Genomic DNA, 17,847 nt, shown 5'->3' on the forward strand with positions numbered 1-17,847 from the left:
CCTATTTTTTTGACTATCTATTATTGCATCTTTGTTATCTAGTATTGGTCCTGGTCCTCTGTCCCCTGTAACTTGAGCTCTATTCTGCGGTGGCCTATTTTTATGACTATCTATTATTGCATCTTTGTTATCTAGTATTGGTCCTGGACCTCTGTCTCCTGTAACTTGGGCTCTATTCTGCGGCCGCCTATTTTTTTGACTATCTATTATTGCATCTTTGTTATCTAGTATTGGTCCTGGTCCTCTGTCTCCTGTAACTTGGGCTCTATTCTGCGGCCACCTATTTTTTTGCCTATCTATTATTGCATCTTTGTTATCTAGTATTGGTCCTGGTCCTCTGTCTCCTGTAACTTGGGCTCTATTCTGCGGCCACCTATTTTTTTGCCTATCTATTATTGCATCTTTGTTATCTAGTATTGGTCCTGGTCCTCTGTCTTCTGTAACTTGGGCTCTATTCTGCGGCCACCTATTTTTTTGCCTATCTATTATTGCATCTGTGTTATCTAGTATTGGTCCTGGTCCTCTGTTTCCAGTAACTTGAGCTCTATTCTGCGGTCGCCTATTTTTTTGACTATCTATTATTGCATCTTTGTTATCTAGTATTGGTCCTGGTCCTCTGTCTCCTGTAACTTGGGCTCTATTCTGCGGCCACCTATTTTTTTGCCTATCTATTATTGCATCTTTGTTATCTAGTATTGGTCCTGGTCCTCTGTCTCCTGTAACTTGGGCTCTATTCTGCGGCCACCTATTTTTTTGCCTATCTATTATTGCATCTGTGTTATCTAGTATTGGTCCTGGTCCTCTGTTTCCAGTAACTTGAGCTCTATTCTGCGGTCGCCTATTTTTTTGACTATCTATTATTGCATCTTTGTTATCTAGTATTGGTCCTGGTCCCCTGTCCCCTGTAACTTGAGCTCTATTCTGAGGTCGCCTATTTTTTTGACTATCTATTATTGCATCTTTGTTATCTAGTATTGGTCCTGGTCCTCTGTCTCCTGTAACTTGGGCTCTATTCAGCGGCCGCCTATTTTTTTGACTATCTATTATTGCATCTTTGTTATCTAGTATTGGTCCTGGACCTCTGTCTCCTGTAACTTGGGCTCTATTCTGCGGCCGCCTATTTTTTTGACTATCTATTATTGCATCTTTGTTATCTAGTATTGGTCCTGGTCCTCTGTCTCCTGTAACTTGGGCTCTATTCTGCGGCCACCTATTTTTTTTTGCCTATCTATTATTGCATCTTTGTTATCTAGTATTGGTCCTGGTCCTCTGTCTCCTGTAACTTGGGCTCTATTCTGCGGCCACCTATTTTTTTGCCTATCTATTATTGCATCTTTGTTATCTAGTATTGGTCCTGGTCCTCTGTCTTCTGTAACTTGGGCTCTATTCTGCGGCCACCTATTTTTTTGCCTATCTATTATTGCATCTGTGTTATCTAGTATTGGTCCTGGTCCTCTGTTTCCAGTAACTTGAGCTCTATTCTGCGGTCGCCTATTTTTTTGACTATCTATTATTGCATCTTTGTTATCTAGTATTGGTCCTGGTCCTCTGTCTCCTGTAACTTGGGCTCTATTCTGCGGCCACCTATTTTTTTGCCTATCTATTATTGCATCTTTGTTATCTAGTATTGGTCCTGGTCCTCTGTCTCCTGTAACTTGGGCTCTATTCTGCGGCCACCTATTTTTTTGCCTATCTATTATTGCATCTGTGTTATCTAGTATTGGTCCTGGTCCTCTGTTTCCAGTAACTTGAGCTCTATTCTGCGGTCGCCTATTTTTTTGACTATCTATTATTGCATCTTTGTTATCTAGTATTGGTCCTGGTCCCCTGTCCCCTGTAACTTGAGCTCTATTCTGAGGTCGCCTATTTTTTTGACTATCTATTATTGCATCTTTGTTATCTAGTATTGGTCCTGGTCCTCTGTCTCCTGTAACTTGGGCTCTATTCAGCGGCCGCCTATTTTTTTGACTATCTATTATTGCATCTTTGTTATCTAGTATTGGTCCTGGTCCTCTGTCTCCTCTAACTTGGGCTCTATTCTGCGGCCACCTATTTTTTTGCCTATCTATTATTGCATCTTTGTTATCTAGTATTGGTCCTGGTCCTCTGTCTCCTGTAACTTGGGCTCTATTCTGCGGCCGCCTATTTTTTTGACTATCTATTATTGCATCTTTGTTATCTAGTATTGGTCCTGGTCCTCTGTCTCCTGTAACTTGGGCTCTATTCTGCGGCCACCTATTTTTTTGCCTATCTATTATTGCATCTTTGTTGCCTAGTATTGCTCCTGGTAATCTGTCTCCTGTAACTTGGGCTCTATTCTGCGGCCACTTATTTTTTTGCCGATCTATTATTGCATCTTTGTTGTCTAGTATTGCTCCTGGTAATCTGTCTCCTGTAACTTGGGCTCTATTCTGAGGCCACCTATTTTTTTGCCTATCTATTATTGCATCTTTGTTATCTAGTATTGGTCCTGGTCCTCTGTCTCCTGTAACTTGGGCTCTATTCTGCGGCCACCTATTTTTTTGCCTATCTATTATTGCATCTTTGTTGTCTAGTATTGCTCCTGGTAATCTGTCTCCTGTAACTTGGGCTCTATTCTGCGGCCACTTATTTTTTTGCCGATCTATTATTGCATCTTTGTTGTCTAGTATTGCTCCTGGTACTCTGTCTCCTCTAACTAGGGCTCTATTCTGCGGCCATCTGTCTTTTTGCCTATCTATTATTGCATCTTTGTTATCTAGTATTGGTCCTGGTCCTCTCCCTCGTACTTGTTCAACAAAACGTCCGGGAAAACCAAAACCTTTAGTGTAACTTATCTGAACGGACACCTAGAAAATACTTTGTTTTAATTTCTAGTTATACAGGGTGCTACAATCAATGTTTTTATAAGGGTGCTGGGTTTTTTATTGGGTTATACAGAGTGCCGAATTATATTTTTTAAATACGGACCTGCATTTTTAAAAATTTGCAATTTGAAAAATTTTTGGAAATGTTTTTAGTTTTAAGTTAAAAAAACGTAATTTCTTGATAATATGGCAACACAGGTAGTGGATTAAATTTACAGGAAAGAAAATCTAGAAAAGATCCAGTGGATCTGAAAATTTAAGCAAAAAAGCATTTTTTGATTAAATTTTCAAAGTAAAATAATTCGGTTATTTTGGACTTATTTAAAAAATGGTAAAGAGAAAAAATATTTTTTTTGACCAGATCTACCACTACTTAAAATACTTGCACTTATTTCTGGGACACCCTGTATACACTCACCGGCACGAAAATGTTGATGTATTATTATAAAGTTTAATATATTTGTACCGTATGATCGAATAAAAACGGCGTCAGCGATGGCTATGAAATGAAAATCGCTGTCATTTTATATGTAAAATTGTATAGGAAATGTCATCGATCGTCATTTCCAAGCCAACTAGACGCCGTTTTTTTTCGATCATACGGTACTAGTGGGTCGATTTTGATAATTTTTTAAGCAATTTGTAGCAAAATTATTCGACTTTTTAGTATGTCTTTCTAAATTAAAAATGAAAGTCCCTGTCTGTCAATTATACGGGGGCAAACAAATTGTTAATATTTTGGTGAAAGCTTGAAAGACCCTGTGGAATATGTTAACATTTTTTCAATTCTGTTTCAAAAAAAACTTTAAAATACATCAACATTGGTGCCCGTTTTTCGTACCGTTGAGTGTATATACTGCTTATGATCTTTTAAAATATACTTACCACTATTAAAAACACAAGTAACAAATGTCCTTTAAGCTGTGCCATTTCATTTTAGTGCACGGCCGATTCCACAATCAGTTTTATGGACTTGTGTGTAACAGAAACGCCAAAAAATCAATTTAAAATTTTTTTATACCCCTAACTTTTATTGCAAACATAAATCACACTTTAACCGATTGTATTTTTAAAGTTATAAGATAAAAAATCTTTATTATGTAATCTAATCAATTTCATGCTCGTAAAAAGCTACTATGATTAAAAAGCTACGAGCATTTGTAAATCAACAAAATGATCTTCAAATTAGTAAAATTTATAATATGGCCCCAGAGAATGCTACAATAATAATGTGTCGGTATTTGAGTAACGCGATTTAGGAGCGGTATTTTTTTTGTAACGTCGCGCGTCGCCGTCGTGTGGCGCTCCACAATTAATCAGTAACCTGTTACTGAAAAACGACGGTCTTAATGACAACAAAATTATAAATTATTTATAATTTGATGAGATAATATCTTGCCCCTCTTCGGTTTGCCTCGACATACTTTCGTTTCTTAAAAACGCCTGAAAACTACTCGTGAAAAGGGCGTGGGGAATTTTTTTTGGCGTTTCTTGTTGGCTCGTTCAATTTTGTTTCGTTCTGAGCTATTTTTAGCCCGAGCTAACTTCAAGTGCGATTATAAATAATTTATTTCCAAATTATAAATAATTTATAATTTGGAAATAAATTATTTATAATCGCACTTGAAGCTAGCTCGAACCGTAGTAACCATAGCGACGTGTTTAGCCCCAGCCATCGCGCTCCTAGAGTCGCGATTTCGTCGGTCGCCAACAATAGTAACTGGAACCTGCAACTGGTATGTACGTAGCGTCGCGGGATCGCGATCGTGACGTGTTCGCTCCAGCCGTCGCGCTCTTAGATAGCGGTTCTCGATTCGGTTCTAGATAGCGGTTCCTCCAGCTAGCCTACCTTTCGATCTATTTTAGGCCAGTCGCCAAGTATTAAAAAATAGCTTATGGCGGGAGCAAATTCGGACAAGCTAGAATAAATTTTATTTTGTTTAGTTTAGTGTAAGAAACCACGTGTTAAATTTGCACCACCGCCCCCAAAGCCCGGATTTAGCCGCCATCTTGGAAAAAGTGTCTAAAATTCGGTTTATTTTTCATTATTTGTCAATAACTCGATTTCTATCAACTTTAGTGCAAAAATGTATGAACAAAAATTAAAGAAAAGGAAAAACTCTATAAAAAACGTTCTATATACTTTTTCCGTGCGACGACCCGTTTCCAAGTTATCTCGGTTTAAACATGCTAAATATGTTATAAGCAGTTATTATTTCCTCTATTCTGGGCAGTTTTTGTCTTTTCGAGAACCTTACTCCTATTAGCTTATTTCGGGTTTTTTTACTACCGATTCTGAACCGTCCTAGAGCTGTGATACGCATGGGCAGAAGGAAATACGGAGAAATTATTTCATTAGCGCATGCGCGGCAGTGTCCTAGGACAGTTCAAAATCGGTAATAATAAGAACCCGAACAAAGCTATTGTTAAGCGGAACCTTTAACTCAAGGTCATGTACGATCGCTGATCGACTGCTGGAGACACAATTAAATAGTAGTCGTCTGTTATTGGTTGCAGAAAGAACTTGTTGCAAACGCATCCACAGCAAGATATAGAAACAGCTGGAGAACGATTTCTTTTTCATCTATATGGATCCAAAAAATGCGACTCATTAGATAAGTACATATACCAGCGTTTCGTAACATCTATTACCAAAAGCTTACCAAACCTAGCATCATTACCACCGACCAAAGACGCAGCTCGCTTGTATACTCCTTCCGTACGTACAGTCAGGTACAGCTATGGTATAGGAATGAAAAATCACCTCTAGATTGGGGATGGAAAAATTCAAAAAATCCACGTCTCAAGATGCAGTTCCCCAAGAATTATTAAATCTGATTTCATGGAAATGTGCCAAAGGTTGTAATACATCTTGTAGTTACCGCAAAGCAGGTTTGCGTAGCTCGGTAATGTGTGCACTTTGTCAGGGCAAATCATGTTCGAATAGTTAAAAGGCAAAATTAGACGAAGATTTTCTTTTTTCTTTCGGACAATTTTCCTCTATATAAGAAAAAGATCAACGAAAAGAATATTCTGCACCTTATGATCCAGATCCGGAATATGTAACATAAAAAAACGAAGGAACTCTGATGAACCTTCCACCTCAAAAGAAACCTAAGTTGACGACATGTGGATTAGGCCTATTGGAAATGGGGGGACCAGTCACACCAAAAAAAAACGCGCCGGGTACTTTACAAGGCTTTCAAGGCAGCTCCCTGAGAGATAAGGCGGTTAAACTTGGTTTGCCATCAGTCGCGCAACAATAAAAATTTAGTCCGTTATTGCGGTCATAATGCAAATTGCGTTCTTCCATTATGTCCGCGACAGCAGGCTACTGCCAAACAGTAGCAAACAAGTTTTTAGGCTTTATGTCTCGGCGGTGCCGCTCAAGGTGGTGTGGAAACAAGTACAGTTAACCCCGGATATATTGAACACATACATTATATCAAACTTTAATTTTGTTTTCGTAAAATTCGATACTTTGGGTAGTCGCACGAAAAAAAAACCATACAACGTTTTTCCTCTTCTTTAATTTTGGTCTCTACATATTTTGCACTAAAGTTGATAGAAATCGAGTTTTTGACAAATAATGAAAAATAAACCGAATTTTAGCCAATTTTTCCAAGATGGCGGCCAAATCCGGGCTTTACGGGGAGTGCAAATTTAATACGTGCTTCTCGACACCAAACTAAACAAAATAAAACTTATTCCAGCTTGGCCGGATTTGCTCCCGCCTTCGATGCACTTGCCGACTAGGCCTACTTCAGGAAACGTGGGAACTAATTTTTATAACACGGGCTTATATTTATCGTACTATTTTGTGAAATAGCACGAAGCAAGGTCAAAAGTTGTGGTGGCTTCAGAAAAATAAGTAAACATTGAAAAACTGATATGAAAACAGTTACCGATGGTATAAATTAAATTGGTTATTCCTAGAAGGTTACACACAAATATTTTGTTTTAATATGTGTCTAATATTACAATTAATTACAATATACCTAATCAAAAAATATAAAATAGTGACTAACTAGCAGTCTACCATTTATCGGCTTATAATCCACGGTAATGCGCCTCATGAACAACATATATGCACTAAATTATTTAAAAAATAGTCTATTTATTTATTATTTCTGGTTTCTGGTTAAGCAACTAAGTAATGCCTAGCTTCCTAAACAACCTCAGGTACGCGGACGATACCACCCTGATAGCGAAAAGTGAGGAAGAAATGGCCCGGTTGCTGGAAAGAGTTACCATCGAAAGCAATAATCTTGGTCTAGAAATAAACATTGATAAAACCAAACTCATGCTGATTGATAGAAGTGGTGCAGTTCGATTACACAACCTCCTCCCTAATATAGAAAGAGTAGATCAATTTATATACTTAGGGTCTTTAATAACAAATAATGGGGGCTGCGAAGCAGAGATAAGAAGGCGTATAGCTATGGCACGGACGGCTATACTATTCTTATATTAAGTGACCATCCCCAACAGCAACAACGCAACAGTGCATTCCTGATTCCTATCTTCATTTCATTGGGTTTCTGTTTCTCTTCTGCGACACGAGACGCGCCGGGTACTTTATATAAAGTTTTTTTGTTATCTTTTGTGCTTGTGATATGTTAAAATGGAGGACCTTCTTCAGGCATGGGAGATGACGGACTTGATCCCAAAATTTCAAGGAACTTTTAGCAATAATCCTACATTATTTGATGACATTGGTTTGAGGTAATCGGTACAACAACAACAAACAAACAACGCTTTATTGTGCAAAAAGCCAAAACAGCTTCATCGACAAAGCACTCACAAACAACAAAATCACAAAAAAATACAAACAACAAAAAATACACAATACAAATAATACAATTCAAAAAAATTTAAGTCTTTAAAATTACAAAAAGAATATACATGGACAATTTTAGAACAGTACGCAGTAATAGATATAATTTTAAAGTTATAGAATATTAAATACTTGACCTTTGACCAGTGTGTGAGATGATAAAAATTTTAAAATTCAAAATTGTTCATAATTAAACATCAACAAAAAAGTCGTTTACCGCATATAGGGCTCTCTCCAGTAGGTATGATTTTAGAGCCTTGCGAAATGCGGGAAAGAACGAAAGCGATTTGATATTCAAAGGCAGATGATTGTACATTTTTTTGGCATTGTACAGTATTGAACCCTTAACTAGTTCTGAGCTCGGGGTTGGCAGATAAAGATCGTGCTCTGCATTCCTAAGTGGATAGTTATGAGATGGCTTTTCGGGAATAGCAGGTATGTGCTTGCGGATTAAGCAAACGGATTCAAAAATGAATAAAGAAGGAAGAGTCAGTATTTTCAAAATTTTAAAGAAATTCTGGCAGTGAGTTCTACTGTTCAGTCCCAATAAATATCGAACTGCTCTCTTTTGAAGTATGAAAACACGATCAAATTTTGTTGCGCAGCAAGTACCCCAGAATGGAAGGGCATAGGTTAGGGGGACTCCATTTTAATATGCATTATTTCTTATACACTGGTGGTAAACTAGGTATGTACGTGTTTGGAATGATTCAATTATGTTTTAACAATTTTATTACTGTCTCTCGTTTTTAATTAGCGATGCCGCTGTCCAATATCTACCGATATTGGGAAATTACACAGTTTTATTGTATTTTTTTATTACGAAAAGCATATAATTTGGTAGGTGATGTTTGGCTAATCTAATTTAAAAAGTATTAACCATATTCGGGGTTAGTCTGGTGATATTTCAAAATTCCATACCTATTGTAAATGAAAATTAAGAAAAGATTTTACCAAAACAAGAGTTTCTAACAAGATCGAACCCGAACCTCCGAAAGCATAGGGTACACGTTACCGAATTTTGTGAACTATATAGTTTTTCGATCCCGGTTAATATTCGTCCTAAGAAAAACTAGTTTATCCTAAAATCGGGTTTGCCCGGTAACATACATGAATATAATAGAGTTGGGACATGCTAAAATTTCCCCCTAACCTACAACCAATGTCATCAAATAATGTAGGATTATTGCTAAACTTACCTTGAAATTTTGGGATCAAATCGTCATCTCCCATGCCTGAAGAAGGTCCTCCATTTTCACATATCACAAGGACAAACGATAACAAAAAAACTTTATAATTTTATAAACTACCTAGTCGGCGCGTCTAGTAACTAACCTAAAAGTAAGAAGAGGCTTTATTTTTTAGTAGGTGATATTACACTTGAATAAAGTAATTATTACATGTACACAAAGAATTTTTATACTTAATGCAATAATTTGCTAATTTACAAATATGTATAAGTAGTACTCGAAACAAGATTTTATTTAGAATTGTCTGGAGTGTAGTTATAATCTTAATTTCAATACTAGGTAAATCTTAAATAAAAGATAAATTTTCTTAGCTTCTAAGGATAAGGTTTTTCTTTCTTTTTTTCCGTGTATATCAACATAAAACGAGATGTAATTAACGAAATATCATCGTAACAACAGCTATTTTAGAAAAGTCTAGGTTTACTTATTTCAATGAGATTTATGAAAAAAAAGTCCTTTGCCTTGGGTACAGATACTGCCACGTTTTGGAAATAGCTCAAAACGAAACAAAATTGAACGAGCCAACAAGAAACGCCAAAAAAAATCCCCCACGCCCTCCTTACGAATACTTTTCAGGCGTTTTTAAAAAACGAAAGTAGGTCGAGGCAAACCGAAGAGGGGCAAGACTTGGAAATAAACAGAAATGCGACAAAGTTGGGGATGAAACGCGACCTACCCAAGTAGCACCCCAACAAACATTTGAAGGTAAAATTACGTTAAATTAACCACCTGGACTATTATTGCCTACCTGGGCAAACTAATAAAAACTAAAACTAATGTAATTTGGAAGTTAAAAACAGGCTAACAGGTTATGATGTTTTGTATGCAATATGGGCTATGAAGTCAAAAATAATCGACCTGAGGTCATAACATGGTAAAATAGAGGTAAATTTTACTAAAAATAGTCCTAATTTATACTACCTACATTTTAACATGGGAAAGAAAGAGAAAGAATAAGATAATGTATTTTTCTTTTTAATATGTGTTAATAATGTGTATGTAAATGAATTTCCCAATAATGAACCAAGAAGACAAACAATTTAATCTAATATGGATGAAATACCTACATATATGCATTTCCTAGTAAATGCAAATAAGTTATTGGTAAGAAGTGAATTACTGGATTCGCAAGATAATTATGTCTGAGGAGAAAATTTTTCTGTGAGATGTAAATATGATTGGCCCTAAAAAATTATGCGCCATTAAAATTTTATGTATTTTCAACAATTAATTTTAGAATAAATCGTTATTTTCAAAGTTCTAACCTAACTTTTTTTTCAGCTAACTTCCTTGGAACACTTTTAAAGTTCTTAATTAGTTAATTTAACTTGTGGTAGATAGTATTATTCATAAACGTCTGCTTATTTTTCTCAATAGTTTAGAACAATATCGCAAAAAAATATTTTTTGAAAACAAATTGGATAAGAAAATGGCTGCTAATGGTGTTTTTAACTATTCATCTATGAAGTTAGGTTTTCCATCATTTTAAAACCTTAAAGTCCGCTTTCTTTTTATGAGGTTAAGATTTCTATAAATTAATAACCTCAAAGGTCAAGATTTCTTGCTTAAGGTATTTTTCCTTCGAGGTGCAAGTTAAAAAATGGGCTATATTAGGTCGAAGCTCATTTCTCGAAGTCTTGACTACATTGTTGGAGTATCGCCGGTAAAACAGAAAATTTTATTTTCTTTGAGTGACAGTTGACAATGTATTTTATGCTAAGTTCGGTAATTACATCTTCGAGCAATCTGATTAACTTTTCACAGTAATCATGTGTCCTAAAATGAGAATCTTTATTGAGAGGCACGTGACATGTCAAATTTTTATCCTTTTGCTGGCCGATGCAATTACCGAACTGGCCTAAACTAGAACACTAACTAGAAAACTAAATTAGTTTTCTTTGCTTATTATTTTTAAAAGTTTTGTGTTTTGGGATTGTGAGAGTTATTATAGAAGACTTTTTGTTTTTATTGCACATAATGGACACGTTTTAGATTCTGTCGGTAATAAAAAAGAAACGCATTGAATATTCTTTCGTTCCCCACCAGTGGGAACGAATTTTTTTTAAAGTTTAAACCGAAATCACCCCGAGGAAATTAAAAAAGGTAATTTTTAACCTGTCGTATGTCTGACTTTCTTCCAAGTCAAAAAACTAAGTTACTTTTACCTTTGAAGCATAATAGCAACTTATGAGGTCGAAATTAATTAAATTTTCAACCTAATTTGAACTCCTCCAAATAAGGTCCCATCTAAAGTTATTAACAACTAAATTTTTACCTAACTTGAAAACCAAATGAAAACCAAAAAAAAACCTATGCTACTTGGGATAGGAAGAAGAAAAAAACACTAACCACGGAAAATTAACCACTATTTGGTTGAATTTTACTTTACTTAACAAATTTCTTGTAGGGAATAAAGTGCGAGAAATCTAAAAATGAGGTTGTAAACTAGATAATAATAACCTAAAATTATTCCTTTGAAAAGTAGCAAAGTTGGAGTTAGCTGGCATTGTTATTATCTAGTTACTGATAACCTATTGAGGGCATTAAGTCTACAGGGACTTGAAGTAGGTCAAATGTTACTTTATTATAACCTCAAATTTATCTCGGGGGTCGAAGACATTGTTTGGTTTTCAAGTTAGGTTAAAATTTAGTTGTTAATAACTTTAAATGAGACCTTATTTGGAGGAGTTCAAATTAGGTTGAAAATTTAATTTATTTCCACCTCATAAGTCGCTATTATGCTTCAAAGGTAAACTAGAACAGAAATCGCTAGCACTAGTGAAGGAAAGCGTACTGATCACGCCTAATACTTCCCCAATCAAGATTTGCTTAGCTAGGGGGCTAATATAGCCCATTTTTTAACTTGCATCTCGAAGGAAAAATACCTTCAGCAAGAAATCTTGACCTTTGAGGTTATTAATTTAAAGAAATCTTAACCTCATACAAAGAAAACGGACTTTAAGGTTTTAAAATTATGGAAAACCTAACTTCATAGACAATACAAAACATCATAACCTGTTAACCTGTTTTTAACTTCTATATTACTTTAGTTTTATTCCCCACTTTGGGAATTTAAACGTCAATTCTTGGAAATTTCGACCAATTTCCAGTTGGTCAATAATAGTCCAGCTGGTTAATTTAACGTAATTTTACCTTCAAATGTTTGTTGGGTAGTGTAGATGCTGTTTTAGCGTTTAAAATTTATGTAACACATTTGTTCAATTAAAAAAAACTATTTGTTATGCGTAAAAAGGTATTTGTTACACGTAAAAACTATTTTTATTAAGGGCAACGGCTCAGCTACGTCGAAACACCGGTTCCCATTAAAACACCGAAGTTAAGCGACGGAAGGCGATACTAGTGGATGGACCGGTTCGAAACTCTGTATCGTGCTGTTGTACAAAAAAAAGGCAAAAGTGTAAAATCTATTGACACACACTGCTCATTCACCCCGGTTCGAGGCCGGATGAGATCGGATATCTCGTAATAAGACACTTGCCAAGTCGGTAGGACATTGACCATATGGCCGAGGACCGCAGTTCGGATTCCGCGTAAACAAAGTAGGTCCCGTCCAGATTAGCCCTGGCAGAAAAAGGGATGTAATCAACTAAACACATATGGAATGTAATCAACTAAACACATATATAGGAGGTACAAGAAGCACAGAAAGTTGGAAATTTATAAAAAATGTCAGAAGGATTTTATAAAAAATGTCAGATTTATGGACTGCCCTGACGTGACGACAAATATAAGAACAATGGGATCCCCGATTAGAATATCAATGGACGAAGTAATTAAGGCATGTACCTCACTAAAAAATCGTAAAGCACCCGGACCGGGAAATATACCGGCAGAGTTAATTAAATCAGGACCGAAAAAACTGTACGAACACTTAAGGAAAATATTCCAGGACTGCATAAACGGAACGGATGTGCCACAAGAATGGAATGAGGCTTACCTATCAACTATATACGAAAAGGGAGATCGTACTAAGTGCGAAAACTACAGGGGAATATCAGTAACAGCCACCGTGAGTCGAATATATGGAAACATTTTGAGAAATAGGATCGAAAACGAATACCAAGAAATAGAAGCCGAAGAACAAGCAGGATTTAGAGCCGGAAGATCGACGGTGGATCACTTATTTACAGTCACTCAAGTAATAAGTAAAAAGAGCAATCTAAACCAATAGCTACATCTTGTGTTCGTGGACCTGCAGAAGGCATACGACAGCGTTCCCCTTGTGAGACTTTGGGAAGCTATGGAAAAAAACAATATAAATGTAGAGCTAATAAAAGCAGTAAAATCATTATATAAGCAAACAAAAACTAGAATAAAAGTCGGCAAAAAGTTAACAACAGGATTTAATGGAACAAAGGTCTGAAACAAGGGTGCTGTATTTCACCAACACTGTTCAAGATATATCTGGAACAAGTTCTCAAAGGTTGGAAGCAAAAATGTCGAAATATACGACGATCAGGTGATCATAGCACAAGATTACGATGACATAAATTATATGACACGTAAGCTTATAGAAGAATATCAGAAATGGGGACTCGAGATCAATACTAACAAAACAGAATATATGTGTATCGGAGGAGAACAACAAGATCTAATACTAGAAGAAGGGAAGAAAATTAAGTGCTGCACAAAATACAAATATTTGGGTATGCAAATCACAAATGATGGACTGTTGGATACAGCAATTAAAGAACGAAACCAACTTGGAAGGAATGCTATCACGGTATTGAATGGCATACTGTGGGACAGAAACATAAACAACAAGAACAAAACTCTAATATACAATACCATCATAAAGAGTATAACCACGTACAGCTGTGAAGTGTGGCCAATTAAGGAAACAACAAAACGAATGCTGGAAGTTACAGAGATGAATATTTGGAGAAGATCAGCAGGCAAATCAAGACTCGAGCGAATAACTAATGAACGCATAAGAGAGATTATGGAAGTTAAACATACGATAGTGGACGACATAAAGAACAGTCAACTCATACGGTACGGGCATGTCCAAAGAATGGCAGAAATAAGAATCCCAAAGCAAATTATAAACTGGAAACCTGCAGGAAGAAGAAAACCGGGTAGACCGAGAAGAAGTTGGCAAGAAGGGATTGACACGTTTACGAAGGAAAGATCTCTCGGAGACGGTGCATGGAGAGACAGACAGGCATGGAAAGATGGCATCGGAAGACGTAGAACGTTTTAAACCGATTAATATATATATAGAAAAAGGGAGACGTTAACTGAAATCTTTACTTTCTTTTATTTTTATTAATTTTTTAGTTTACGCTAATATACGCTTAAAAATATTTTTTAAGCGTAAAAAAAAATAATTTATTACTTTTGCAACATTTCAAACTACACTTTTTCAAACATGTCCTTCAAATCCTTCAATTTAATAGGAGTAGCTGTTTCTTCTGCTACTTCATATATGCGCACATAGTGCACACACAATTTTTTTAAGCATAAATCTATTTTGGATAAATTTTGAACATATCAAATCTCTTTCCAAAAGTTTTGTCTTTTTTTACGAAATGTACTTTGAACCGAAATTAAATAGACCATCTCTGTTTTATTGTGAAATAATAAAAATATTTTCAAGTTAAAAAATAAAACCTTTGTGTTAAACTGTATTTATTTTTTTTTGCCTTTATAGTCTAAGAGCTAGCAAGGTTTTCGAGAAAGTATTTTAAGACGTCTGGCTCTTTGATATATCTTTTACTATGCTCTCTGGAACAGCATGCGGCCCGTCTGGCTGCCGATACCCGTTGCATTGACTACTGCGCTGCGCATCGGTTAGTCCTATAAATTCTAGTATTGAATATAAATCGAACATGTCTCCATAGAGCTGTGCGTAGAGTTTCCGACCACGAACCAATGATTCAGAGTTCCAATCCGGGTCAGGACAAAGACTTTTAAATTTTATTTTCGTTTATATTCTGATAGTAAAGTATTAAATAAAAAAGTTTTTGTCCTGATCCGGATTCGAACTCTGAATCATCGGTTCGTGGTCGGAAACTCTACGCACTGCGCTATGGAGACATGTTCGATTTATATTCAATACTAGAATTTAAAGGACTAATAAAAATATAGAATCTTCTTTCAATGCGCAGTAGGGAACGCAACGTTTACCGGCAGCCAGACAGGCCGCATGTTGTTCTAGAGAGCATAGTAAAAGATATATTAAAGAGCCAGACGTCTTAAAATACTTGTTTTTCCGACGTTGCTAGCTCTCGTACAATTACTAGGCGGACTAAGGGGGGCGGTCCGCCCCGGGCCCCTTCTTCTAGGGGGCCTCCAAATCTTAATAAGTAATTTTTTATTCAACTGGCAAACAGGCCAAAATGTGTTCAGTAGTTATAAAGCAATTTGTAGTTAGAGTATTCAAACCATAAGTATACGCAAACTAAACACAGTATAAATGGAAGCAGATATTTACTTAATTATCAATTATTAGGCCCCAGTAATTGTCAATGTCGTTTTTCTATTTACGAAATTCAATCAAGGGGTAATTTTCTTTGTTTAGAATATCGAATAATTATTATTTTTTATATTCAAATAATTATTATTTATTCTTGGACCTATATAGGAGTATACCGCGATTTTGTAAGGGGCCCCTTACAAAATCGCGGTATTTACCTGGAACGGTCGCGAAAGTAACGCGGCTTATATGTGGAACCGGTATTCCCATCACTTTGTCATCATAAATTGCCATTAAATATATGTAAACATTGGCTCGGGGATTGTTTTATTACGTCAAATTGCATTCGTTTTTCAATTTAAATGTATTATTATAAGCTTTAAAAAATGATGTTATCGTTTTTGATACATTTTAAGCAAGGGCAAAGGAAGCTGGGGCCCTTGGGGGGGCCCTTAATTCATTGGTCGGGGCCCATCGCGCGTCGCGTCCCTACGTAAAAACGGCACTGCCGATGAATAACATATTTACATCTACAGTATGTCCGCGGATTGTCTTCATAAAAATTTTTGCTTGTTCTAAAATGGTAATTCCTGTTTATATTTTTCCAAATTTCCATACCGTTTTAGAGAAAAATAAAAAAAAACATGAAAATGTAGTTGAATTTTTGAACTAGTAAAAATAAAACGCCTATCTATGGTAATATAATTTCGTGATAATTTTTTGATAGATTATTATTGACAGAATTTTAATTAAAGTTATATTTTTTGCTGTTTTAAAATGTTAAAGAAGCACAAAATTTATTTAGTTCAATGCTACGGAAAGGGTGATAATAGTTATCGGAAAATGTGATACTTTAACATCAAAAAATATATACGTTAATCAAAATGAATTATAACAATCCATCAAAAAATGAAATCGAAATTATATTACCATAGCGTTTTAATTTTTAGAACTTTTAGTTTTTTTATTATTTTTTTGGGGAAAAACTACATTTTTATGTTTTTTTTATTTTTTCTAAAACGGTATGGATATTTAGAAAATTATAAACGCCATTTTACAACAAGCAAAAATTCTTATGAACGCATTTTTTTCAAAAAGTCAATAATTAAAAAGTTTTTCCTCTTGTAAAGACAATCCGGGGACATACTGACTGTAATATACAGGGTGTCCCAGAAATAAGTACAAGTATTCTATGGTAGTATAGTCTAACCCCACAAACACGCCTATGAGGTTTTTTTCGCGAAAAAACAATTGAAAACTTCGGGAATTTTTTTAGTTTTTAGTTAAAAAACATAATTTCTTGTTAATATGACAACATAGGTATTAGATTAAATTTACAAGAACAAATTTACAAGAGCAAAATTTTTTTTTGTATATTTTCAAAGTAAAATAACTCCGTTATTTTGGACTTATTTGAAAAACGATAAAGAAAAAATATGGTTCTTTTATCTACCACCCCTTAAATACTTGCACTTATTTCTGTGACACCCGGTATATATATCGATTTTTATTACAATTAGTACAGTATATAAATACTTGAAATTAGTCAACCATTATTCATACGTCATTCAATCTTTACAAAATGTGCAGACCGGGGGCCACATTTAGCTTTGCCGCCCCGGGCCCCCGACAGGCTTAGTCCGCCACTGTTACTAGGTACTTTAAATCAATATATGGGGGCACGGCAATGTCCCCCCAAGTCGAGCACAGTCGTACAATCCTTTTCTCGAAGGTATTAGCGGCATTTTTGACCACCCTGTAACTTCGTTGTGGATAAAGCAAGAATATTAATTTTCACTATACATGAGGACATACTATAGCTGGCTAGATTACCAAAATATCTAGTAATTATACCTCATAGTTTATGAATTATCGCTTGTTTCGACATTGACTCACTGACAGATTATCAAAATTCTGAGGTACTTCTAGAAGAGTTACAAACTTCAAATTTTGAATTTTAGGTAGCTTTAGGCTTATAAACAAAGGAAAATCTCCATACCTATATCCTTATGGATTAAAAGTTAGCCGCCACCGGTTACTGACTTTCTAGTCGTGAAAAGGGTAGAGAACTAGAATTAATCGAAGTGGTCTCTTCGGATTTAATTTGTATATGCATGTACCAAACAATATAATTCAACGATTATGATTTTTTTCCGATTTTTTCTAATCAAATTATTTAAACTTCGCCAGCGTTTAGGTCAAATTGTGAATTTTAGTTAGCATTAAGCTTATAATGGAAGGGAAATAGAAAAATCCTTAAATATCTTTATGGATCAAAAGATAGCTGTCTAGCTGTTGCCGGGTTATTTAAAAAGTGGTAGCATTTTTGTTATTTTAAATGGAACACCCAGTATATTATTACATTTTTGGAAACTACTCTCATATCTCATAATTTTTCTATTATACTAACCTATCTCTAATAGTTTTCGAGATAAAAATAAAACAGCACCATAATTATAAAATAATCTACCAGCA

General features: G+C 35.3%; 2 protein-coding genes across 2 annotated transcripts in view; both read right to left on the reverse strand.

The window, feature by feature from the left end:
- LOC115885936 (pyruvate dehydrogenase [acetyl-transferring]-phosphatase 1, mitochondrial) overlaps positions 1–17,847 on the reverse strand; it is a 175,094-nt gene that overhangs the window by 131,007 nt on the left and 26,240 nt on the right. The gene's annotated exons all lie outside the window — the stretch shown is intronic.
- LOC115885934 lies at positions 1,101–3,858 on the reverse strand. Its single transcript, XM_030904967.1, has 2 exons — positions 3,732–3,858; positions 1,101–2,828 (listed from the first exon to the last, which is right to left on the reverse strand). The coding sequence occupies exons 1-2, from the start codon at positions 3,774–3,776 to the stop codon at positions 1,155–1,157; spliced, it is 1,719 nt and encodes a 572-aa protein (XP_030760827.1). The 5' UTR covers positions 3,777–3,858; the 3' UTR covers positions 1,101–1,154.

The sequence above is a fragment of the Sitophilus oryzae genome, unplaced genomic scaffold (assembly GCF_002938485.1).
Source record: "Sitophilus oryzae breed Bouriz unplaced genomic scaffold, Soryzae_2.0 scaffold_465_pilon_pilon, whole genome shotgun sequence".
NCBI lineage: Eukaryota > Metazoa > Arthropoda > Insecta > Coleoptera > Curculionidae > Sitophilus > Sitophilus oryzae.

What these genes read in the sequence shown, in the direction of transcription:
- LOC115885934 (XM_030904967.1), bottom strand. Translation starts at nt 3,776, where the DNA reads ATGGCACAGCTTAAAGGACATTTGTTACTTGTGTTTTTAATAGTG. An exon ending in TACTTGTGTTTTTAATAGTG is followed by an intron (nt 2,829 to 3,731) that starts GTAAGTATATTT and finishes AGTATTTTCTAG; the next exon opens with GTGTCCGTTCAGATAAGTTA.